The 26,461-nt window shown below is 39.9% G+C and overlaps 1 protein-coding gene and 1 pseudogene across 6 annotated transcripts in view; both read right to left on the bottom strand.

The window, feature by feature from the left end:
• The window catches only part of RALGAPA2 (Ral GTPase activating protein catalytic subunit alpha 2), a 323,095-nt gene that overhangs the window by 86,264 nt on the left and 210,370 nt on the right, over nucleotides 1-26,461 (bottom strand). For all 6 annotated transcript variants that reach the window (XM_019462380.2, XM_019462378.2, XM_019462384.2 and 3 more), the window contains 2 exons: nucleotides 25,083-25,238; nucleotides 18,901-19,059 (listed from right to left, as the gene is read on the bottom strand). In XM_019462380.2, coding sequence (XP_019317925.2) covers nucleotides 18,901-19,059; nucleotides 25,083-25,238 — 315 coding nt within the window. The remainder of the gene's footprint in view (nucleotides 1-18,900; nucleotides 19,060-25,082; nucleotides 25,239-26,461) is intronic.
• Nucleotides 6,147-6,266, bottom strand: LOC128773597 (U4 spliceosomal RNA; annotated as a pseudogene).

Consider the following 26,461-nt stretch of genomic DNA (forward strand, 5'->3'; position numbering starts at 1 on the left):
TGAGGTCAAAGACTGGGTCTGCTTTGTAACTCATGTATTTATTCACTCTTGCTTGTTAATCATTTATTAAAAATATTTATTATGTGACAGACACTGTTCTATTCCCTGGGAACACAGCAGTGAATAATAAAATTCTTTATTTCGTTGAGCTTAGGATTTATTGGAGGTTTGAGAGGATAAAGAGTACATAAAATAGAAAATATAAATATAAAATATATACATAAAATATGTATCAGGTAGTAAAAGAGCTAAAGTGAAAAATAAAGCAGGAAGAGCAATAGGATTCTTTTTGAGGGGGGAAGTCCTCCAATTTAAAATCACATGACTAGGGATGGCTTCAAGGAGAAGATGACATTTCAGTAAAAGCTTGATGGGAGAGCACTCCAGGCTGAGGAACAAGCAAATACATGGCCCTGTGGTGAGAGTGGAATTACCATGGTTAAGAAAAAGCAAGCAAGCCACAGAGGATGTAGCTCAGTGAGCAAGAAAAAGAACAGAAGGAGATAAAGTTGGATAGGTAATAAGAGGGGTCTTATAGGAAATTTTAGAGATTCTGGATTTCTGCTGTGCATAAGATTAAAGCCTTCTGGAGGGTTTAGGGAAGTGGGAGATCTGATCTTATCTTCATTTTATTTATTTATTTAAAATGTTTATTAATCTATTTTGAGAGAGAGAAAGAGAGACAGAGAGAGGGAGAGAGAGAGAGAGAGAGAGAGAGAGAAAATCCCAAACAGGCCATGTGCTGTCAGTACAGAGTCCGATGTGGGGCTCAATCTCCATGAATGGTGAGATAATGACCTGAGCTGAAATCAAAAGTTGGATGCCCAACCAACTGAGCCGCCCAGGCACCCCTAACCTACATTTTAATGGTATGTTCTGGCTTTTGTGTTGGGAAAATTGCAAGTAGTAGGCATTATGGAGACCATCTAGGGAACTAGTGAAGAATCTAGGCAAGAGATGATGATGGCTTAGAACAGAATCGTGGCAGAAGTGGGGAGAAGTGGTTGGTTTCCAGAAATAGTTTGAAGGGAGATAGGATTTGCTGAGGATTACTAATGAAGTGGGAGATAAAAAGAGGCATCAAAAATGATGCCATGGTTTATGCCTGGCAATAGGAAAGTTGGAGCCACCTTTTCCTGAAATGGAGAGGACCAAAAGGGAGGGTCACTGTTTCAACTTTAAACATGCTAAGTTTGAGATGACTAATAGATATCCAGAGGTGATATATGGGGATGGCAGCAGATATATCAGGCTGGAAGTCAAGGGAGAAGCCCAGATTGGAGATTTTTAAGAGTTATTTATTTATAGATGGTATTTACAGCCATGAGATTGGATGATCAGATGAGTAAGAAAAAAGGTTCAAGGACTAATCCTGTGGGCCTCCAATGTTTAGAGGATGAAGACATGAGGAAGAATTATCAAAGAAGATTGAGAAGCAGTTGCTGGAGATGGTGGAGAGAAACCTCCAATGAGTAGCACTGTGCCTGGCACATGGTTGGGACGCAAATACTGGATGAATGGGTTAAACTGTTATTTTAAATTATTTAAATTATTTAACAAATACAGGTCTCCAGAATAGGTCTTTTAACTTGTGTTGAAGACTATTTACTTGTGGAATACCTTTTCTGTGGTTGGCACTGGGAGAGGGGCTGGGGAAAATGGAAGACTCTTTGCTCAAAGGAGAGGACATGTGAAGCTGACATAAGAAAACTGTGAACTAACATCCCTCAACAAAGATGTAAAAATAATTTACAAATTCTCAGCAAATTAAATACAGCAATATATATAAGAGACACTGTATCTTGACCAAGTAGTATTTTCCATAAAAAGCCAAGATTGGTTAAACAATGATAAATCCATTAATACAATTTACTACATTAATAAAATAAGGAAGAAAAACTGTATGACCTTCTTGATACATACAGAAAAAACATACATAGAATCAACTCTCATTCATGATTAAAAAAAATTCCCAAAAAACTGGGAATAGAAGAGAACTTCCTCAATTTGATGAAATCTTAAAGGAAAAAAAACCTGTAACATCAATGATGGTGAAATATTAAATGTTTCCCACCTAAGATCTGAAAAGGCAAGGATGTCTATCACATTTTCTATTCAACGTTTTTGAAAGTCCTAGTTATTACAATAAAGAAAATAAGAGAAAGAAAGGAAGAAAAAAAAGTAACCTAAAGATTAGAAAGAAGTAAAGTTATTTATTTAGATAACATGATTATGAACATGAGAAATCCAAAGGAATTTAACTAGAACAACTGGATTTTGAAAGGTCACAGTATATAATATACCCTCCAAATCAATTATACTTCTGAATGTTAGCCACCAACAATTGGAAAATGACTTGAAAAAAGTGTTTATTTATTTTTGAGAGAGAGAGAGAACCCAAGTGCGGGAGGTGCAGAAAGAGAGGAAGACACAGAATCTGAAGCAGGCTCCAGGCTCTGAGCTGTTAGCACAGTCTGACGCAGGGCTCAAACTCACAAACTGTGAGATCATGACCTGAGCTGAAGTCGGATGCTTAACTGACTAAGCCACCCAGGTGCCCCAGAAAAAGACTTTTAAAAATAATAACAACATCAAAACCATAAAATAACTAAGAATAAATTTGATAAAAGATATATATACATTATCAAACATTGATAAATTAAAGACAAAGACAACCTAAAAGATGGAAAGATGTATAATGTTCATGGATTGGAAGTTTCCACACTGTTAAGATGTCAAGTCTGCTGAAAGAGAGCAATAGATACAGCACAAAGCAAATAAAAATCTTGGCAAGCTATTTTTATAGACATAGATAAGCTGATTCTAAATTCATATTAAAATGAAAAAACTTAAGTTAGCCAAGACAATAAGATTTATATTACCTAATTTCAGGGCATACTATAAAATTATCCTAATTAATATATAATAACATTGGCACTAGGAAAGACAAATATATCAGCAGAACATAATGCAGGGCCCAAGAATTGATCCAACTGATGTACAATAAAGGCAGCACATCAATTTTATATGGAAAGGGAAGTCTGTTTCAAAAAAGGTCCTGAAACAAGCAGATAGTCATATCTAACCTTGACTTCTACCTCATATCACACACAAACATTTAGATGGATTATATATCAAAACAGTAAAGCTGAGACTACAAAGTTTCTAGAAGAAAATATATGAGAAAATCTTCACAATCTTGGGTCAGGCAAGGGTTTCTTAGGGTATAAAAGGTGCCAATCATAAAAGAAAAAAAATAAATTGGACTTAATAAAAATGTAAAACATTCTGCTCATAATGAAAGTGAAAAGGCAAGTCACATATATTCACCAAACTGGACATACCCTCAGTGTTCATCAACAGGAGAATGAATGAAAAATTTGTGGTATATTCAACTAATAGAAAATTCCAAAGTAATGAAATGAACAAACCACAACTACATGTAACATCATGGGAATGACCCAAATATTATGCTGAGTGAAAGAAACAAAGAAGAAACAGAGACACAAAGAAGTTCACATAATGTAATTCCATCTATAGTTCAAAAACAGGTATAACCAATCAATGGTGACAGAAGTCAAAATAGAAAAGTGGCTACCTTTTTGAAAGATTAGTGATTGGGATGGAGTGTAGGGAGATTTCTGATGGCTGGCAATATCCTATGTTTACATCTGGGAAGCATTAAATAATGTGCTTTGAAAACATCAAGTTGTACACTTATAATTTGTACCCTTTTCTTTATTAATGCTATATTAAAAATATTTTGTAAAAAACAAGCAAGTATATAGAAAGTTTGAACAACACAATAACAAACTCATCCTCATGGATACATACAAAATATTTCACCCAACAATTGTAGAAGACACATCCATTTCAAGCATGCACAGAACAGTTTTAAAAAACTGACCATATTCTAGGCCAACGATCCACAAATACAGACTATGGTGCCTATTTCCAAGCCTGGTGCCTTTTCTGTAAGGCCTACAAGCTCAAAATGGTTCTTCCTTTTTTCAACGGTTGAAAAAGATATTTTGTGACATGTAATAATTATATGAAATTCAAAATCAGCCAAGAATAAAATTGTACTGGAACAGAACCACAGTCCTTCACTTACATATTGCCTATACTTGTTTTCACACTGCAATGGCAGAGTTGAATAGCTGTGACAGATACTCTGTGGGCCACAAAGCCTAAAAGATTTACCACCTGATCCTTTATAGGAAAACTTTGCTGAGCCCTGTTCCAGGTCGTAAAGCAAGTCTCAATTTCAAGGGGCTGAAATCATACAATCTATATTCTGTGCCCAAAGACACATTAAGTTAAAAAAAATTGCAACACAAGAATACCCAGCACAAACATCTATGTTTAGAAATTAATAAACATACTTTTTAAAAAAAAATTTTTTTACATTTATTCATTTTTCAGAGACACAGAGCACAAGTGGGGGAGGGGCAGAGAGAGAGGGAGACACAGAATCTGAAGCAGGTTCTAGGCTCTGAGCTGTCAGCACAGAGACCGACGTGAGGCTCGAACCCATGAACTGCGAGATCGTGACCTGAGCCGAAGTCAGACGCTTAACCAACTGAGCTACCCAGGTGCCCTGAAACATACTTCTAAATAACTCAGGGGTCAACAAAAATACTAACTTAAAAGTATGTCAAGTTAAATAATCATGAAAATAGTAGATATTAGATGTTGAAGCAGTACTGACAGGGAATATGTGGGATTAAATGCTCATATGAGCGAGGAATAAAAACTGAAACTTAATGAGATAGGCACCCACCTCAAGAAATATTTAAATCCAAAAGAATAACTCAAAAGAAACTGGAAGGGAAGAAATAATAAAGACAGAAGTAGGCTTCAATGAAATAGAAATAAACACACAACAGAGAGAATAACCAGGATCAAAAGCTGGCTCTTTGGAAAAAGGCTAATACAATTAATAATCAGAACCATAACCTGGCATTTCATCCATCACGCATGTATGTTCACAACAGACTAAAGTTTCTGACTCATAACTGCCCTCTCCCAGCATGATGACCAGAGCCTGAGATTAGTAAGATTTCCCCACCAGTTGCAAGTTAGGAGATGCCTGTGGAGCCCTGATCACTAAAGGAAGCACATCTGGGAGAGGCAGCACAAACGTAGAAAGTGTAGCCCATGTGGTTTTCTCCTTAACAGGCCTGCGTCCAGGCACAGAACCACCCAGGTTCTCTCAGCCAGATATCATGAAAGTGGAGAAAGCTTTTTTTTGCGGAGAAGTGACGTCACTGAAGTTCATCCTGAAATATTGCTTAGTGTGCCAGCACGAGGACGTATCCAGCTGCTGCAGCCAGGGCAAAGGAGAATCTTTGGGACACAGAAAATGAGCTGGAATCTCAAGTTGATTTGTGGGAATTAATATCTCACAGACTCAGTCCAGACATCTTGATGTTCCAAAACAAGGTAGTGAACAACTGAGCTCTCTTCAAGTTCCTCGTGGATAACTCTAGCTTCCAGAACTGCAACACTGCCACGTGCAGATCTACTGAGATCCAGGCCACACTGGGGGCTATACATGCAGAGTATGGGTGGCTTGACTTGTCCAGTTTGGTCAGTTATACAACCCGTTTTGAAAACTGGGGGCTTGTGTTCATAACAAAAATATGGCCATGATTTTTGCACCCAGCTTTTTGGCACTGCTTTTATTAGGCAAGAGGAGGGTGACAATGCACAGGGTCAGCTTCGAGTTTCTGCTGGACTCCACACATATGCCTGTAAAGTGTACACAGGATGTGTACACAGAACCACAAAAATGTAAACAGCCTTTCATTAATGAGCATCCACATACAGGTGTGAAAACGAACACCTTTCTGGGCTCAAAGACGTCGAGACAACCAGGAGTCAAATTCTGGACTTGGTTTGGCTGCCAAGAAACCAAGTCTCCTTGGTAACTTACTACACTTACATATATGGACATATTCAGAGCCCAGGAGAGGCGTGGTATGTCCTACTCCCCTCACAGAGTGGCTGACACATTCAAATGCTATATTAATCCCTGAAGTGGCTTGCAAATAGTACTATCTTAATGACAGACAAGGTAGGAAAACCGTATAATATTGAGATAAGGGTAAAAACTTTAAGAGAAGTATAAGGTATGTTTCTGAGAAAGAGACTGTTTATTTCCATATATTTTAATCTTTATATTATACAAATACATTTTCTATTAGCAATAATCACACCTCGGATAAACCTCATTGGCTACGATACTGCCACTGCGCAAAGCTACATTTTCTAAATAACAGAAGATAATTTTGGGGGAAAATGGATTATAGGACTCCAAACTCTTGCCTGAAAAATTTGAAGAATACATAGAATCTTTCTGGGTCAAAAGGGAAGAGATTTCAGATTTCCTGTTTACTAGTTATGTATTTGCCTGCTTTGATCAAAGCCCCAGTAAGGCTGTAGTGGAATACAGAGGTAAATAAGTCAGAACTCTTAAGCATAAACAGTTTGTAGGGGAGATAAAATTATACATTCAAGAAGGCCAATAAAGGAAAAGGGGGAAAAAAAAAAAAGCTTTAGGATGGGTACAGATACAATGTTCTGGAACAGCAGAAAGTCCTCTTCTAGCTGAGAGATGCCACAGAAGCCATAGTGTGGGAGGTGGTCATGACTGTGGGTATTGGCAGAGATGTGTGAAAGGAGAGGGACACTCAGACAAATGGTAGAAAGCAGAGCCAAAAGGGTGAGGGGGCACTGGCTCCCTTTGCTAAGGTGGTGTCCCCACAATGTATTCTGGGAGGTGCTAATCTTGCCGAGCATTAGTTGGTGTTAGATGCATTATAGGGAAGTAAAGACAAAGACTGTGGCTGGATGAGGCAAATGGCTGCACACAGAGGTGGAGGGACTTTCTGTATCCCAGTGGGAAGTCAGAGGCAGGGCCGCTAAAGGGAGAAAGGCAGGCGAGGAGGCTGGAAAGTGCACTCGAGGACTGGGAAGACCTACAACAGGTATCTAGGGGAATGTGTGGAGCATCAGTACCACTCAGAGAGAAATGAAAAGACTCAAGAATAGCCATGAGGCTAAGCTGACCAGTGCTGGCTTTCCATGTCATAGCATGGCGTGGCCAAGGATATTCCTCTGGAGAAGCTCGACTCCAGTTACTCCAAAGCCAGAAGTGCCTGGTCAGTAAGGGATTCTCCTGTCAAGAATTGATCTGTACAAGACCCATGGAACCACAGAGCACATGAGAGTGCTTAGAATTGAACACATTTTACTTTTTATAAAATTTTAATAAAGTTTTCAGTCTATGGACTCAGTCTTTCTGGTGAATAACATAACTACTATTGTTTTTGCCAGTGGGAAAATTATTGTACTTCAATGCAATTTTTTAACCAATCTATCTGTCACTGATGCTGACATCTGAAGCATAACTTTATGGGTCCAAATATACTCTTTCAGTCCATAAGTTCATACTACAGGATTGTGAACTTCCCAGAGGGAGAAACTGTAGCAGGTCCTGGAATCCTTGATGGCAGAGGTAGAAGAGCCCTTAAAGATCATCTGTTGTTCCCTTAGAACAGATGAGGAAAGGGGAAAGCATGGCAGTGTCCTCTGCAAACGTGTAACTCTATAAGGGCAATGCTCTCTGAGGAGGGACCAGCTGGAAAATGGCTCATTGGACTTGGACAGGTTTCTTGAAAGATAAGCAAAAACAGACTTACACTCTATTTTGCAGAGCCTGGGGTAGACACAGAAAAAGAACTTCCAAATAGGGAGAAAGTCCCCTTAGGGAACAATCATGGCATATCTATGAATGTCTTTTATAGTAAGTTGATTCATTAACTGGGCCTAAAACTTCTCCTTTGATGCCTTTGGAATCTATGATTTTTAGTAACTGGAGATTAAAGTAATATACATAATTAACTGATCTATTTTGGAATTAATTAAGAGGTTATATCAAGACAGAATAACAAATGAATCATAGAACAAGAGGTTAAAGAGCCCAGGAATATTTGATTTTTAATGATAAGCCCAATGGCTGGGGCTACTGTTATTAAACTCCCTCTTGTGGGCCAGGTTATGAGCTCAGTGCTCAATGTGTGTGTGTGTGTGTGTGTACACATATGTATAAAGTATATAATTCCTGCAACAATTCCATGAGGCTGACACTTTGTCCCTGTTTTACAGAAAAAAAAAATGTGGTTAGACTGCCTGCCTTTCTAAGCTCATCAAGGTCAGCATCCTCACCATGGGGCCATGGAAGCTCTCAGCTCCCCCAGCCTTCCTCTCCCCATCCCAGGGCCAGTAGATAGCTTTCCTCACTCATGAAGCTCATGTCCTGTGTAAGGACTTTGTTCTTTCTGTCCTCTTTGGTTGATGCTCCTGCTCCATTCAGGGTCACCTCTTGGGGAGCTTAAACATCACCCCCTAGAGGAACTTTCTCTGCCCACTTGTAATGCCCCTCTTCATCCCTGGTAATTTTCTTGCTCTGAAGACAGGGTTTGTCTGGCATTAACACAGTTAGTCCTGATCTGTGTTAGTGTGGGATATCTTTCTCCATCCCTTTACTTTTAATCTGTGTCTTTATAATTTAATGTGGGTTTCTTGTAGACAACATAGAGTTGGGTCTTGTTGTTTTTGTTTTAATCCACTCTGACAGTCTTTTTTCTTTTAATTGGTACATTTAGACTCTTGACATGTAAAGTGATGACTGATATAGTTAGATGAATATCTACCATATTTGTTACTGTATTTCACTTGCTCCTCTTGTTGTTTTCTACTCTTTCTCTGCTTTCTCTGATTTTATTGAGCATTTTATATAATTCCAGTTTTTCTCTTAGCATATCTATGATACCCTTTTTTTAAAAAACTTTTTTCAGTGATTGTTCTTGAGTTTGACATATACACTTACAACTAATCCAGGTCCTCTTTCATAGCACTATCCTGCTTCACGGGCAGTGCAAGTACTTTACAACAGAGCATTGCCAATTCTTCCCTTCCATCCTCATAACTGTCGCTGTCATTTATTACTTATCCAATCACTGAATACATAGTTGCTATTTTTATTTGGAACAGTTATCTGTTAGATCAATTAGGAATAAGAAACATGAAAGATTTCATTTAGCTTCATTTATTTCTTCCCTAACGCTCTTCCTTTTTAAAGTAGATCTCTGTTTCTGATCTGCATAATTTTCCTTCTTGATGAGTTTAACTTTTTTTTGTAAGGCAGGTCTATTGGCCACAAGTTTCCTAAGTTTTGTCTGAGAAAGTCTTTATTTTTTCTTTCACTTTTGAAGGACACAGAATCCTAGGCTAGCAGGTTTCTTTCTCACAACAGTTTAAATGTTTTAATCCACTTGCTTCTTGCTTATATGATTTCTGAAGAGAGGTCCACTGTAATATTTGGGCTTGCTCCTCTACAGTTATGTTTTAACTCTGGTTTCTTTCAAGATTTTCCCTTTGTTTTTGATTTTTGGCAGTACCTTAGTCTGGGCTGCTATAACAACGTATCATACACTGGGTGGTTTATAAACAACAGAAATTAGTTTCTCACAATTCTGGAGGCTGGGAAGTCCAAGATTAAGATGTCAGGAGACTTGGTGTCTGGTGAGAGCCTGCCTGCTTCCTGGTTCACAGATGGCTGTCTCTGTGTCCTCACATGGAGGAAGTGGCAAGGGAATGCTCTGGAGTATCTTTTAAGACTGATCTCATTCCTGAGGGCTTCACCCTGATGACCTAATCACCTCCCAAAGGCCCCATCTCCAAATACCATCACACTTGGGGGTTGAAGTGAATTCTAGAGGGGCACAAATATTCAATTTATAACATACAGTACAAATATGATATACCTAGGTATAGATATTTTAGTATTTACCCTACTTGGTATTTATTCCCTATGTTTTCTGCATCTGTGGTTTGGTATCTGTCATTAATTTGAAAAATTCTCATGTATATTAAAATATATTATGTAAAGTATATTTACTTATAAATTCAAATATTTCTTCTCTACCATTCTCTTCCTCTTGGTATTCCCATTAGGTGTATATTACACCTTTTACAATTGGCCCACAGGTCTTCAATGTTTTGCTCAGCTTTTTTTTTTTTTTTATCCTTTTTCCTTTTGTAGTTCAGTTTCAAGGTTTCTACTGACTTATGTTTAAGCTCACAGTTCCTTTCCTCAGCTGTCCAGTTGATTGATGAGCATTCTTCATTTCTGTGTTTTTTTCTTCTAGCATTTCAACTCTTTCTTAGAGTTTCTATCTCTCTGCTACATTGGTCATCTCTTCTTGCATGCTGTCCACTTTTTCTATTATAAGCCCTGACACAGTAATCATAGTTATTTTAAATTCCTGGTCTGATAATTTCAAAATCTCTGCCAAATCTGAGTCTGATTCTGATGCTTGCAAGCTCTGTCTCTTGAAGCTGGGTTTGTTTGTTTGTTTTTGACTTTTAGTATGCCTTGTAATTTTTTTTTTTTTTTTTTGTGGAAAGCTAAATAGAATATACCATGTAAGAGGAACTGAAGTAAATCAGCCTTTAGTGTGACACTTTACGTTTGTCTGTCTCGGAGTTAGGCTGTCTTTATTGTCTGCTGAAGCTGCAGATGATGGTGTCAAAGGCTAAAATCTCCTTGTATGCCTGTGTTTTTGTCTCCCCTGTCCCTCTTAAACAAGGTCTTGATGTGCGGTTCTTTCAGTTGTTAGTGTACAAATGTCCTTTTGATGTAGTGATAAGGTGTGGGGGAGAAGTGTTCCACAGACCTATTATCAGGTCTCAGTCTCTCAGTGAGCCTGTGTCTCTGGGCTGGGACCTTCACAAGTGCTTCCCACTCCCTGCCAAACACATACACTTCCTCCTTATGTGAGACAGCAAAGCTAGAGGGAGCTTGAGTTGGTTCTGGTAAAACCCCAGTAGGTAAGGCTCTGGTAAAACACTTCTTCTTGAGGACAGATCTCATTCAGAAGAACAGAATGCTCTAGGTGTATTTCAAAATGGCTTCTTTCCCTCCCTCTACTGAAGCATGATGGTTTTTTCCTCATCATGTGAGAAAAGTGGTAGGTTTTGTGAGAAAGTGGTAGGACTCCTAGAGGGAAAACACACAAAAGTGTGGGGGTCTCCCAAAGACCAGGCCCCTCTTGACTCTAACTCTCAAATTTGTGTACATGGAGCCTCCAGCAATCGGTAAACTAGAGCTGACATTTTCCTATCTTGTCATTGATTCCCCAGGGGTTTCTGTTCCTGGCCTTCTGCTATGGCAAGTTGTGACTCTCTGTCACCACAATTTTGGGAGCAGTGATTTTCCTTGTGACTTCAATTCTCTGATGCATCAAAGAAGAGTTGTTGATTTTCAGTTTGTTCAGCTTTTCTCATGTTGTCAGAATGGGAGTGATGACTTCCAAGTTCCCTACATGCTGGATTGGAAACTAGAATTCACCCTACATGAATTAAAGCAGCCACCTTCTGGTCTATCCTATCACTCTGTTTTATCTTCTTTATAACACCAAAGCTCCTATCTGAAAGTCTCTAGTTTAACCGTTTACTTACTTACTTGTTGGCTGTCTCCCTTACTAAAACTGGGATTCCGGGAGTATGAGATTGCCAGCCCTTGACACAATATCTGGCATGAAGCAGCCTTAATAGATATGCTGCCTGAATGACTGACAGAAGGCGTCCAGATCCTGAGGCTCTGACCACTGGCCATTAACCAAGTCTGTTGTCCCCCCTGTACATTTCTAGAACAAGGTCACATTGTGACTGGCTATCATTTGCTTCATGGAGATGCCTGAAAGGCCAGGATGAAAGGGCTATGGTGTGGTCTTAGGTCTTGAGCAGGCTTCTGCTGCTATACCTCTTCTTCCATTTAGTGGGTCTGAGAAAAGGCTCCACAGTTAAAACACAGAGATGTAAAAACTGCAAAGATTGGCTAAACCTATTTTGAGATCAGCACCTAGAAAACAGAGGAAGAGTCACACCTGAGGAGACTCAGACAGGAACAAAGAAGGATGAAACTATTAGTTTTACTAATTATAACAAATGAGTGTCTCTCCTCAGTACTTGCAGGGTTAGGGGAAGTGGGCATCTTTATTCCAAAGAGGAAAATCAAGGAGCTATTTTCAGTCTAAAATTATTCAGGGTTGCCCAGTCCAGGTGACAATTATAACAAATAAAAAAATAAGAAAGAATAACCCTTCCTATTTTTATTTTTTTATTTTTTATTTTTTTTTTAATTTTTTTTTTCAACGTTTTTTATTTATTTTTGGGACAGAGAGAGACAGAGCATGAACGGGGGAGGGGCAGAGAGAGAGGGAGACACAGAATCGGAAACAGGCTCCAGGCTCCGAGCCATCAGCCCAGAGCCTGACGCGGGGCTCGAACTCACAGACCGCGAGATCGTGACCTGGCTGAAGTCGGATGCTTAACCGACTGCGCCACCCAGGCGCCCCAACCCTTCTTATTTTTAGTAACACCACACTTAAAAGAATTTTAAATATATTCCTTAGATAATAAGTGCAATTCTTTTTTTTTTTTAATTTTTTTAAATGTTTATTTATTTTTGAGACAGAGAGAGACAGAGCTTGAGCAGGGGAGGGGCAGAGAGAGAGAGAGGGAGACACAGAATCTGAAACAGGCTCCAGGCTCTGAGCTGTCAGCACAGAGCCTGATGCAGGGCTCGAACTCACGAACTGTGAGATCATGACCTGAGCCGAAGTCAGACACTTAACCGACTGAGATACCCAGGAGCCCCAATAAGTGCAATTCTTCCTACGATTTATGCTAAAAACAGTCCATAATCAGTGACACGCAGTTGTAATGGAAGTACGTATGAAGAAACCCAGACAACAAAACCCCCTACAACAACAAACAACAAGCTAATGAATTTCAAGGACAGCACAGAAAATAAGCCTTTCAGGATAAGTTCTTGGATTCCAGGGGCAGTGGCCTTGTTTCCTTCTCACAGAGGAGTTCTGTGTGCTTGTGACACCCTGACCAAAGGATGGGGAGAACACGTCTGGTCTCTTGTCCAGAAGGCCCTTCCTACAGAGGCAGCTCAGAGGTCTTGGTTTCTGACACAAAGCGGGCTCTACCATTTGCCACTCGGTGTATGTTCACGTAAGCTGGCTCTGGCTGCCGAGGGAGAGAGGATAAGGATAAGGCAAAGGAGAGAGAGACGTATATATCAAAGGACAACTGAAAAAAAAAGGGAAAACAATGCCAACTTTTGAGAGAAATCAATGCAGAATGAATTCTCAATAGCCAAATTGTTGTAAAGGATAAAACAGGAGCTCAGAGTTAATAATAGGCTATAGATTTTTTTCCATCTGTATTGAGGCTTATCTTATAAATAAATGTTCTTTATTATTCTTTGGCAACTGCTTGTGGGTGACTCAGATAGTCTTTCAAAAACCGGACAAAAGAAATAATATAAATCCCTTGTATCCAGGGAATTCCTCTAATTAGGAGTGGCAATGAAGTAGCGAAGAAATTTGTTTTTGATATAACATCTGCAAATGACAGCTGCCTTTCCCCAAGTTCCCAATGTCATTCCTTTACTAAGAAAGCCCCAATAACAATTAACAATAAATTACCAAAAGAGAATCTATTGCAGTAACCCATTTAATAGCGTATCTTAGGGGCGCCTGGCTGGCTCAGTCAGTAGAACATGTGATGTTTGATCTCGGGGTTGTAAGTTCAAGCCCCATGTAGGGTGAAGAGATTGTGTAAAAAAATAAAATCTTAAAAAAAAAATAATGTATTTCAGTAAATTCTGGTTATTCAGTGTTTTCAGTTATCTTTTTATTTATTTATTTATTTTGAGGGAGACAGAGACAGCATAAGTGGGGGAGAGGCAGAGAGAGACGGGAAAAGAGAGAATCCTAAGTAGGCTCCACAGTGCCAACACTGAGCTGAATGCGGGGCTCGAACCCATGAAGCTGCAAGATTATGACCTGAGCTGAAACCAAGAGTCAGATGCTTAACTGACTGGGCCACCCAGGTGCCCCTCAGTTTTCTTTCAAAATAAATGCTTCTTCACATATTAGGAAGTTAACAAGTTATTTTCCCTGAGAATTTCCCAGAGTGTTTTAAAGGATATGACTTAATCTCAAAAAGGTTATTTGGTTGGGGTTGAGACAAATATTTAAGAAAATTACACATATGAAATAAAAAGAAATTTCCATAACCATGTTGCAGTGAAACATAGTCCATACATAATGAAGCCACACTAGTAAAAGATTTCCTTTCAAACACAGGTGCAAATACTGGCCATTCTTGACCTTGCATGTGCAAATGCCCTTATGATTTCTGGTGGATCAACCTTAACCAGCATTTCTAGGCACTGGCTCCAGGTGAAGGTCCTGGGCTAGCTGCCTTCCTAAAGAGGGATGTGCACACGCATGCACATGTGCATACAGTCACACACTCCCAGTAGCTGCTGAGCCTGCAAGGAAGCCAAATACCACCTTGACAGCAACGTGGTGAATTGGGGCAGCTTGGGGAAAGGACAGGCATCTGGGAACAGGATGATCCAACAGGGCCCATCATCTTAAAGGGGCACTTAAAATCCCTAAAAAGGACTGTAGAGAGACCTCCGTCCCCAGTGAGTATTACAGCTGAGGAAATAAAAGTCCGAAGAAATTAAGAGACCTGCCCAAGACACCCCACCCACTTGTGGCAGCACAGGAAGTGGAACTCTGGCCCCTTACCCGGTCTCCTAGCATTCTTTCCTGCCTATACTGCTCAGAAGTGACTGAATCATCCATTTTTCTCCCATGTCCAAATCTACCAGGGCCAAGAAAGTAGAGGTTGGAGGACATTAACACGTCTTTTCATTTACAAAACCGACATTCTGGCTGAGGTGGTGAAGAGGACCCTTGGCTTCACCAAAGCTGCCTCTTGTCTTAACTGCTCCAGGTCAAGGCTGCTTCAGCACATCAGCCCTCTGGCCAGTCACTAGCCAATCACTAATGTGCCTGGAGGTAAACATGACAGAAACACTGAAACCTACCTTCACAAATTCATAAAGGCAAAAATGTTTTGAGCATCAAAATTATTTTCAGTTACTGAAAAAGAAAAGCAACACGGGTCCTCACTGCAATATGGAAGCTTTATGAACCCCTTTTTTACAGAACAAACACTTTTAGGCACTCATGTTCTGCTCTATATGCAAATCTTCCCTGACTTAGTAATAAAAGTAGAAGTAAAAAAAAAAAAAGCCCAATCTGATAGCAGCACATTTCTTTTCTGTGACCAAAGACTACTGTGTCAATGTTTATAGAGGTGAACTTACTTTGAAAGTAATTTAGCAATGAAATCATGTGGCTAAACACACTGATATTTATTTATTTATTTATTTATTTATTTATTTATTTATTTATTTATTTAAGTTCAATAAAAAGCTCAAGAAGTGAGTGGCCTCTCAGATGCAAGGGTTTTCTGTGCTCACACAAGCACACCCACATTTCTTCAACATACCATTTCGCAAGTGCTGTGTATTATTAAGAGGAGGCGGATTCTGCCAGGCACATAATTTGTATATTTAAGGGAGGTGTATGGAATGAAAAAGCGAAATATGTTAAATTTCAAAGGACTTGGAAGCAATGCTGCCTGTGAGCTTGTATTACAAATAGCCCTACATTATTACATACGCTATTAATGAGGCTGAGTGAATGAAAGTACAATTTGAATATGCATGACTCTACCCAATGAGCAGGACTTTTGTGTACTGATGAGGTTTTTTTTTTTCCCCCCTCCTAAAAAAGGATTAAAATTATTCTTAGAGAAGTATGGCTGCCCAGAGACCAGTAAAATAAATGGACTTAGACGAGAGTCATACTATATTCAGCTGAAATATACAGGTGCTAAAAGAAATGCCTTTGACTCTACCTACAATCTTTGAAACTTGTGCATAATCCTGTCCTCCTCCAAAAGCATATTCCTCAATTTCAAGTGGCTGCATCAATACAATTTCTAAACAAAAATAACAATTTTGGTGGAGATCCCTAAAAGTAGGCAAGGTTAAATAAACCTTTTGAGTACAAAGCCTTTACTTCCACAGTGAGGAGCACTAGTTAAAAGACTGGGGAATGGGTAAATTATTGCACCAAATGGCTGAGAATTAATCTCTGCTGACTAGCTGTAATCTAACGAGGCGTCTGTGTCCCAGGGAGCCCGCAGCATGTCCCTGGCGGTATGTGCAGTGTGTCGAGTCTGCGTGGCACCCTTTGTCCTCGCTCACAGGCGGCCTTTCCCCTCATTGTCCATAATATCCTCATGCATCTGGGACGCGTGGAATGCATTCATACTAACAGACTTACCATTGTTTTCTCTCAGAAGCTTTGTTGAGCAAAGACTGCATCACGGTTACTGATAATTATATTGCTTAATTAATCAAGACAAAAAAAATTTGCAAATCATTGCCTGGTTGCCAAGCAGGGAGATAAAAAATGACAACAATACAAGCTGAAGCAATATAACAAAAGTAACAGCTATCTGATCAGAAATTCTTATATAATGAAGCTATTAATGCTAAATCGGTTAATGTTAACATTGCTCCAGGTGTCTCTACTTAGATGCAAACAAAAAGGCTAACATTATGGATATAAAAGGCCAAATGTTGCCATGGATTCTGTAACCTGATAGAGAGGACAGCCTTTTCATTTGATTAGGGAATGCAATTTAAATACCAGGGACTGAAGCCAAACAAACAGACTTTCCCTCCACAAGCCTCTTGCATTCACCCTGGGGTCAGTGGTTGGTGAACAAAAGGTCAGCCACACTTGCCCTGGAAATGTCTGGATTAATTTTATTACATTGTAATGGTTTGTACTTTAAATGTGGGGATAACGCTAAATTTCCAGTTGGCCATTATTCTCTTCTTCCCTTTAGGCTTTTTGAATTGAAATATTAAGACAGCGATTTGCTCAATTCATCTTGTCAAAATTTGTGACCAAATTTATAAAACTTACATTCTCTAAAGAAATTTTAAAAAGGTATGTTAGTACTTGTTTTCATGTGTTAAAAGTTTAATACCTTTTTAAAAATCACTTTCAAAGAAAGTTTAAAGTGTCACTATTCACACTATAAAATGAATTGAAATACCTTTTATATTTCTTTATTTACTACAAAAATAAAGGAGACGTTTTTAGGATACTAAATGATGTTTTACAGGGCCATGTTGAAAATGAACTAATGAAGCCAGTTAATCCATACTAAATATTAAAGAACCACATTTTCCCGATTTGGAAGCTATAGGACACTGAATCTAATATTAATGTTTTCTGCTGAAAACGTTAGTGTTCTTCCTGGACAGACACAAATGTTATTAGCACTCAGAGCCATTTTCTTACACGAGAGTGAAAACTTCACACACACAAAAACGTGAATCAAATATAACACCAAGGGGTTGGTTAAGTGTCTGACTCTTGATTTCAGCTCAGGATATGATCTCATGGTTTGTGGGATCAAGCCCCACGTCAGGCTCCGTGCTGAAAGCATGGAGCCTGCCTGGGATTCTCTCTGTATCCCTCTCTCTGCCCCTCCTATGCACGCATGTGTGCAGTCTCCCTCTCTGAAATAAATAAACAATAGAAAAAAAAAAAAAAAAGAAAGAAAGATAACACCAATATTTACTATGAAGAACTTGAGGCATCTTCACTCCCTGAATAGAAAAGAGGATTTTCTTTCTGTCAGGCGCCTCACCAGCCAGAGTGAGACTTTCCTGAATTCAGAAGGTGACCTACACTGTGTCTAGACTGAGAAACGATAAGCATGTTACACTTGGGATTCATTATTTACTCTCTTTTCATGGTAGTGACTGTAATAGAAAAATAACAGCAGTAATAGTAATAATAACAATAACAGCAACAACCAACAACTCCAACAGCTTTTACTCTGAGCCAGCTACGGTTTGAAGCACCTTTCACTTCTTAGCTCTTTAATGCTTACAGCTTTAACACCAAAGATTATATTAAAATCCCAGTAAATGACAGTTACCACTTATTTTAAAGCACAAAAACAGAGGGTTTAGAATGGTAACTTTTAACCTCTTTTAGGAGAACAATTTGGAACAAAAATGAAGATCACACTTAATACCAAGCTAGAGCACAAAGTTGTTTTCTTGAGGAGTGACTTAACTATGCCTAACATTTAATTAAAAACTTAAAAATGAACCCTTCTATTAATAATTCCAACACAAAAACAAGTCACTATATAAAGCATGGCTAAAATACCAGTAAAGGCATGGCAAGGATCGAAGCCCCAGCCAATTTACTACAGGGCACATAACCATTGGATTGTTCCAGCCATTCCCATGATCGATACCAATTGACATGGTTGCATTGATCCGGTGGCAAGGTGCTTCAATTGTTAAAAGTCATCACATGGGCTGTGCTGCAGAGGCCTAACCTCTTCACAGACATGCCTGCAATCCTTCAGGATTGACCCCTATTAGCAGCAGTCAGAGGCTCGGTGAGCAGTGCCTGTTTGTCATGCCAGGTCGAATTCTGTACCCGTGGCCAGCCACAAAATGCTTGATGTGACATGGGGTTCTTTCAACTCTTATTATTATTATTATTATTATTATTATTATTAATCAATGTGTCCCAGATATAAAATTAAAATTTTTTAAATTAAAAAAAATTAAATTTAAAACATTTAAAATATCATGAATGTGTTTATGTTCTAATTTTTAAAGAGTCTAGTAATAAAATACAGAATTCTGTGCTCATGAGGAAAGATACTCTGAAAATCTCAATTCATACTGAATTTCTTTATAGCATGTGTAATTCAGATACATGTGAGACATTCACCAGTTGGACAAAAGTCCCCTTTAACATATTTATATCATTGTTTCTCAAAAACAGTGAATTGTATGGCAAACGCTGTATGAGTCAGAGCGATAATGCGGTGAAAACGTACCTCGGGTTTCTTCGTGATCGCGATAAAGAACATGTGATTCTTCACTGGGTAAATAATGATTGAAACGTCTCCAAAGGCAGTCGGGATAATGCCCCTGCGGTAGTCCCTGGAGTGTTCAGACCAGACGATGTGGACCTCGTCATTCCCCAAGTGACGAAGCTGCAATGGCCAATTGGCTCTTTATTAATCAGAGTGATAACAGCAGTTTATGAGGGGTCGTGGCTTACAAATTGAATTATAATACTCAGAGGCAAAAGTATTTCACTACCAAACAAAGGTATAACACTGCTGTCTTCTATGAGGATTAAAAAAAACACAAGTACATGAAAACACCTCTCACTTTTTATGAACTACACTAGCATTGAGATGATGCATAGAAGCACAGAAGGTACGTTATGCCTGGATGGGGACAAGACCTTTCCGAGGATTTTGTTAAATTGAATTTTACTCTTGCATTAAAGCCTTATGTTTCATATTGCTGAGCGTGTTTCTAAACAATTAACAACATGATCCTTTTATTCCATATTACAATACGGCTTCATAACATTCTTAATTCGATGGTTATTAAGAAAAAAATTTGAATACAAGAGAACATAAGCCACTCTAACACAATTACCAAATGTATAAGAACTAGATTTGTGACAAAGGTTTAAGAAAAAGTTTGCATAAATTACCTTTGTTTAAGAAACTAATAAATACGACTTCAATTTAATAAGAACACTAGTACCTAGCCTTCAAAGAGTGCCTTCCTATCCAGAAAGTATGTTTGCATGTATTATTTTCTTTAGCCTTTCCGCGTACTCTCTGCGGCAGGAGACATCATCTTTCTGTTATGTGACAAGGAGGAGATGGGGCTCAGGAAGGCAAAGGCAGCACCTATACAAGGTACATGAACAGTGAGCAGCAGGGCGGGCCTGGGGACCTGGCCAGGCCTCTCAGTGCCATTCCTACTGCTCACAGCCACCTAAGCCAGGTGTACTGCCACAGCTCAGATAGCGTGGCCCACTGTTTTTGTCATTTTATACACAAAGAGGCCATCAAGTCCAAAAACAAGTCAGAGACTCCTGGCCTCTCTGAGCAGGGGAAGGGGCTCTTTGAGACTTCCTCCCGGGCCAAGCTCTTCAGACACAAGAACGTCCTTGATAAAGCTCCTGCATAGTGACTGCACATCCTGGGCTGGAGAAAGCCACAGATGAAATGAGCCTGAAAATGTGACTAAAAGAAACTAGATTATAAAGACTAAAATGTTGGCCAAAATTGAAGTCCTACAACCATAAAAGCTGACTGGTGAAGGTCCTTGGACACCTATGGAAAATCTAAGGTTTGGTTCTCCCACACACTGCAGGAGAAGAATGCTATCTACCACCACGAAAAAAGTATTTCTGGCTTCCTAGCTTATTTAATAGACGAACCCCCCCAAACATGACTAAATTCAGGGGCACCGTTAATCAAACAGGGATGTTGTGCCAAAGGTAATGTTTTCATTTTGTGTTAAGATACAAAACATGAAAAAAAATGCAAAAAAGGGGATGCTCTGGAATACCATATATTTAAAACATGATCGCATAAATACAATTTTCTTTATAGACTATTTGACCACAAAAGAAAAATCCAAGGTGACCCCCAACATGGCCTCCTTTCCATTTACAAAGTTAAAGGAAGTTGGTTTGCTGCAATGCTTTCTTATTCTTCACTCTTTCATGTTTCTGGGAATGACTGTGTAAGTCAATTTTTTTTTACTCTCAATTTTTTTAATGTTTATTTATTTTTGACAGAGAGAGAGAGAGACAGAGAGACAGAGCATGAGTGGGGGAGGGGCAGAGAGAGAGGGAGACACAGAATCTGAAACAGGTTCCAGGCTCTGAGCTGTCAGTACAGAGCCCGACGCGGGGCTCGAACTCACTGACAGTGAGATCATGACCTGAGCCGAAGTTGGACGCTCAACCGACTGAGCCACCCAGGCGCCCCTAAGTCAATTTTTTTTAAAAAAGACTTATGCCAGTACCTTTGCTCTAGGGAGGTACAGGTGCATCTTCAGGTGGCCCCTACAGTGAGGGGTGCCTGATTCAACTATTCTGAACATGAACTCTGGGACAAATTTAACTGTGGGTATTCAGCACGAGTCATGATGATCCAGAACAATTTAATGGTGCCTAAGACTTTCTAAATATAAAATTATCTAGTATGATTCTTTTTTTCTTCTTCTCCCCCTCTGACATGTAAAGGCTAGAAGGGTAGCAGGTGAAAGGTGTAGCCAACCCATTACTACCCATAAATAGTTAAAAGAAAAAAAAAAGACACTGGGTTCTCACAGCAACACTGAACATCTATGTTTCTCTATTTCCACCTCTCTTTTCTCTTTCCTTTTTAATAGAACATGCCAGGCCCTCACAACACACTCCTGAAATTCAATCCTTTTGGAGTAAAAACATGGTAGCCAGCATCACCAGCAACACAGTAGAGGCATGTTTTCAAGGGAAATAGGAATAGTATCAAACTGAAATTTTGGGAGGAATTTAGACCGGCAGAAGGTAATTGTGATAGTGGGGCTACTCTCATCCTATAAAGAGAAGCAACCTTCTAGGTGGTTATGTGCCCCTTGATATAATGCTGGCACTAAAGTCAGAATGGGAAGAACATATCTACTGAATACCCTTCAAATGTGGGGCTACCACCTAATGCCAGCACCCTAACGCCTGTGATGGCTCCTCTCAATCCAGAAGTATAAGCTGCAAGGCATTAGGTAGTACAGTGATTACTGAACTTTAGCACTTACTGTGCCTTTCTCAATTAGGTTCCTCAATTATATAATCCAAGCAAGTCTTTCATAACTCTGTTTGGGCTGTATTCTCACAACCACAGCCAGGGAGACCTGTCCTCCCAGTGTGGCATTTTTGTAGGTAAGGAAAAGCTATTTTTGTGTGGCAGTGATACAATATTCATTCTTTCAAAGCTGCTTTCAATGTCATGTGCCCCAGATCTCTGGACAAGTTATAGTTTCATTAGCTAACTCGCGAAACTCAGAGCTAAGGCCACAGGACCCACTGACTGCTAGATCTGGAGCAAGGAGCAAACACATGCTCTCTTCCACCTCGGACAAGAACACAAGCAGGTGAAACAAGTAAAACTAACCTGGCCAAATTGTCCACCATGTCAGAATATGAAGGAACACTCTGGAAACTTCCATGAAGCTTCTGGAAGCTCAGTTTAAAGGGGCTTTCATTACAGAGATGTCATTTTGTGAGTTTTGGAGAATTCAGAATCGAGGCCCCCAAATTGAAGTCCACCAGTGAGTTTGTTGCGTGCACACAAGTCAAGCTGGCACGACTCGTGTAATCTGGGAGAGGCTGATGAGTCTCATCCTGGGATGGAGCTGTCATTCATGCCAGCTACTGCTTCAGTTGCACAACAGGCTCCAGAACGCGCGGATGCTTAACAGGCTTGGAACAAATGCTCGGTTCTTAAGACTTAAGAAATCAACCCCATGTCCTGCCACTTCTCGTCCTGACAGAGTTTTAAAGTCCCTCTGCCTGGCCCATTCTGCCTGCTGCTGCCAGGCGGCACGCACTGGTGACACTGGTCATGGTACACACCTAATAGGCTGACCTCCTTTCCCGACTAATTGCATTACATCGCCAGCTGGCTCCAGAAGGAGTCGTCTGTTTGATTGAAGAATTCCTGCTCCTCAGTGGGCCCGGCTGCTACTTTTACTAAGTAACAGTCAGGCCTGACATCCCCATTGTTCAGCTGACAGTGTGCCCATCCTAAAATCTAAGTTTTATTTGTAAATTAACCAAGAAACTTCCTGCCAGAACAGTGCTGCCTAGAGACTGATAATGTGGGCCTTTCATCCCTTTTCACTCGTACTGTATCACTGCCAATTTGTTTTTTATGCGGCTGGCCAGCCTGAGGCTATAAAAGCCTTGTAAGACATAAGTGCAATTATAGTCCTGGAGTCAAATGAATTGGACAAATCCAATAGCACAGCTCTGTCCCCACTCTGCAAACCCCTACAGCAGTTAGATTAGCTGTGAAAAATCTAATCTAGCTAGAGCTAACAAATTTCTGCAGTGAAGGATCAAGAGTTCAGTATGGGGTTGCAACCGGATTGCAGAATTGAAAAAGTGCCCCCATGACAGGGGCAGAAGAGAGCATGAATCACTTTAGAATTTTGCAGCTCATTTTTAAGCTGTTAGGGACAATTTAGTTAGAATAAGACAAGGAACTGTGGGCTGCTGTTACTGTGACTGATTTTCAGTCTGGCTGTGAGACATCCTGATAAAGAGAGTTTGTCACTAATGATACTAAATCTAGGAGCTGCAAAAGGTATCAGCTGAATTTTGATTATTACAGTAGGGAATCTTTCAACCAGGCCAAGCCTTGCAACATTATTTATATAGTAAGGCACTGTATCAAGAAAACACGATGTCTTTTCTCAAAATAAATAAATAAGAGAAAGAAAGAAAGAAAGAAAGAAAGAAAAGAAAAAAAGAAAGAAAAGAAAAAAAGAAAGAAAAAAAGACAATCCTATTTAGGAAATAATTAAAAAATAGTTTAAGTAAACCTATTAACAACAATAGTTCTCAGTCATAAAAAAATCAGAATATGGCAACACATTTGCGGATTAGCAGCAATTTACAAGGTACTACAAATAAAAAGGATGTGTAAGCCTTGCCTAAGGTCTTGGTAATCTGAAATAGAGCAGGGTCTCCTTCACTAAGAACGCCACCACCAGGGAGGCCAAGACCTAAGGCAGCTCCTCCATGGCTGAGGAAACAACACATGGCCAGTGGAAGGCCATGCTAACAGGTGGCCCAGACAGTGAAAGCCCATCATGCTTTGCACATCCCAGACACTTGGACACTGTGAAAGTTGTCTGTGATTGTGCCACAGGCTGAGTTCTGAAGTTTTATGAGCACCACTATCCCCGATGTAGGTGGTCTAAACATTTGGGGCTGCAGTGAGGAAAAAGCAAAACCGCAGAGAAAAGAGATGAGGCAGGTAATAGTGGGGTCTGCTGGCCAATGTCAATCACCTCCTAATGAGTCAGGAGGAAAAAGACTCAATTAGACTGGTGGGCAATGATGAGGGCTGACCATTAGAGATCTTACACTAGGCACCATGGTAAGTAGTTTCACAGGCATTATCCATTTATTTCACAACAACCTTGGCACACAGGCTGTTTTCAATCTCGTTTAGTAGATGGGGAAACTGAGGCATGGGCTAGTAACTGGATACACAGTTAAGCCCAGGTCTGTTGGTCTCCAGACCCTGGCTATAACCAACACAGTAGGTCCTCCAATGGCAAACTTAGCTCCCGAATAAGCTGCCTTCCCATCCACTCAGGTGCTGTCTTCAGTTTTCGTGCATCCTTGCAGGAAGAGAGTGGGTGTGAGGTAAGGATTCCAGGCTTGCTCTGCCACCCACTAGCAAGCTAGCTACAGTTGTTCCTTTCATATGGAAACTCACAGAAGTGGGTCAGATTTCTAGGCTTGCTTCGCAGACTAAGATTCCTCTTCTGTTAAGGAACTCCTCACCTCTAAGGGAGAATCACCTGAAGTGAACACCATGGATATCAGAAAGTTCAGCATCATGTTCCCCTGCGGGGGGGGGGGGGGGGGGTTCCTCAGAGTGGAGGAGGTTTCCTCTGAATTCTAGAGAAAACTATCCAGAAGGTCCAAGTTGAAAGAGAGACGAGGTCAGTGCCGAAGGTGGGACCCTTAGACTGCAGCACACTTGCACTTGTCATTTTCGCAGATGTTGCCCAATTGCCCCCAGCAAGCTTGAGAGGTGCCGGCCTTCTCAGCTCTCCATCAGTACAGGGTCATCTTATGACCTCTGCCAACCTGAGAGGTCAGCTATGTTATTTTCTGTCAGTTAATAGTCAGGTGAGAGAAGACCCAAAATTAACAACATTTAAGCCCCTTTCTTTTCCTAAATCTTAATCTCAGCATTTAAGACTCAAATGATTGATTGCTTTTCATTTGTTTCTTTATCCAGTTTGCACCAAGCTAGATATTACAGATTAAACTACAACTGTAGCTTGAGAAGAGCAATACTGAAGCTGCATCCAGAGGAAAGCAGTCTCAGTGCATAGTTATGTCAAGGCCTTCGATCCGGACTAGGAGATCCTCACCCACAAACCAGGGAGGCTAAGTGTGGTCTTCAAAGAGGCTCCTTACCTTTTTGGTGAGTGAATCATCTGAGTCTGATGGCATCCGAGTTGAAACGTGGAAAATCACTTCCACAGTCGAGGTAGCATAGTAAGGGGCAGTCTGCCCCGTGCTGCCATTGCGCTGAAGTCCACCCATGAACCCACAGTGGGTTGAGAGATCCACCTGATGAGGGTAACAAAGAGGAAAGAATGAGAGTCAAGTATCAGTTATCCTCATTCACCTAGCAGGAATGCCCATTTTTTGAGCAATCTAATTACTTTCATTTTTATAGCTTCCTGATGACAAACAAATGTAATACTAAGTTAGACAAAATTAAAATATGAAAGAAACATTAACAATGAAAGTGCTTTGAAATCCTACCAGCTTGAGAAAATCACCATCAAAAGTTTGGTGCATATTTCTTGGGGCGCATGGGTGGCTTAGTTGGTTGGGTGCCCGACTTCCACTCAGGTCATGATCTTGCGGTTCATGGGTTCCAGTCCCACATTGAGCTCTGTGTTGACAGTTCAGAGCCTGGAGCCTGCTTCGGATTCTGTGTCTCCCTTTCTCTGCCCCTCCCCCACTCATACTCTCTCTCACTCAAAAATAAATAAACATAAAGTTTGGTGCATATTTCTCTAGTTTTTTTCCCATCCTATACATATGTGTATATGTACATATGCATATATATACACATACATATATGTATTTACATAAATACACACACACACACACACACACACACACACACACACACACACACACACAAAGAGATACCCTATTGATGGATTTATGGGATTTTCTGCTTTCTCAAACACAGCTGGTGTGGTCAAGCCACAAGGACCATTCCAGCAAATGTTTTGCTGGGATGTTATATTAAAGGGCACAGATGTTTTAAAATTTAACAGCCATTGATAAACTGTCTTTCAAAGGGGTTGTTCTGATTTACACCACTACTGCTAGTCTTGGAGTTATTCTTTTTCAAGCTGTGGTGTGAATGCTCACTTCTTAGTGCCTAGGATCTCTCTTTTTTTTTAAACTTTTCATAAACTAGAATTCTTTCAGTAAAGCACCTGTTGTAACACAAATGAAAAAAAAAAAGCAATAGAAGAATCTCTTTTGTGCCAAATACAATCAATATATACACTAAATTAATGTTCAAGTTTTTTCTAAAAACTCTAGTTAAGAATGTGTGGTTTAAATGGTGTATTAGTTAAATGATTAACTATAGTCTACAGCAAATAAGAAGTCACTTATTAGTAAGAAGGACAATTTACTGAAGTGCAATAACTCTTTTAGAGTAAAATCAACTTTACATTTTATAAAGTACATGGTTTTCACCTAGATGTAGGCTTCTCCTGTACCCATCTCCATATTAGTTTCCTTACTAACATTCAGCTCTCAGA

The sequence above is a fragment of the Panthera pardus genome, unplaced genomic scaffold (genome assembly GCF_024362965.1).
Source record: "Panthera pardus isolate Hobbes unplaced genomic scaffold, ASM2436296v1 HiC_scaffold_25, whole genome shotgun sequence".
NCBI lineage: Eukaryota > Metazoa > Chordata > Mammalia > Carnivora > Felidae > Panthera > Panthera pardus.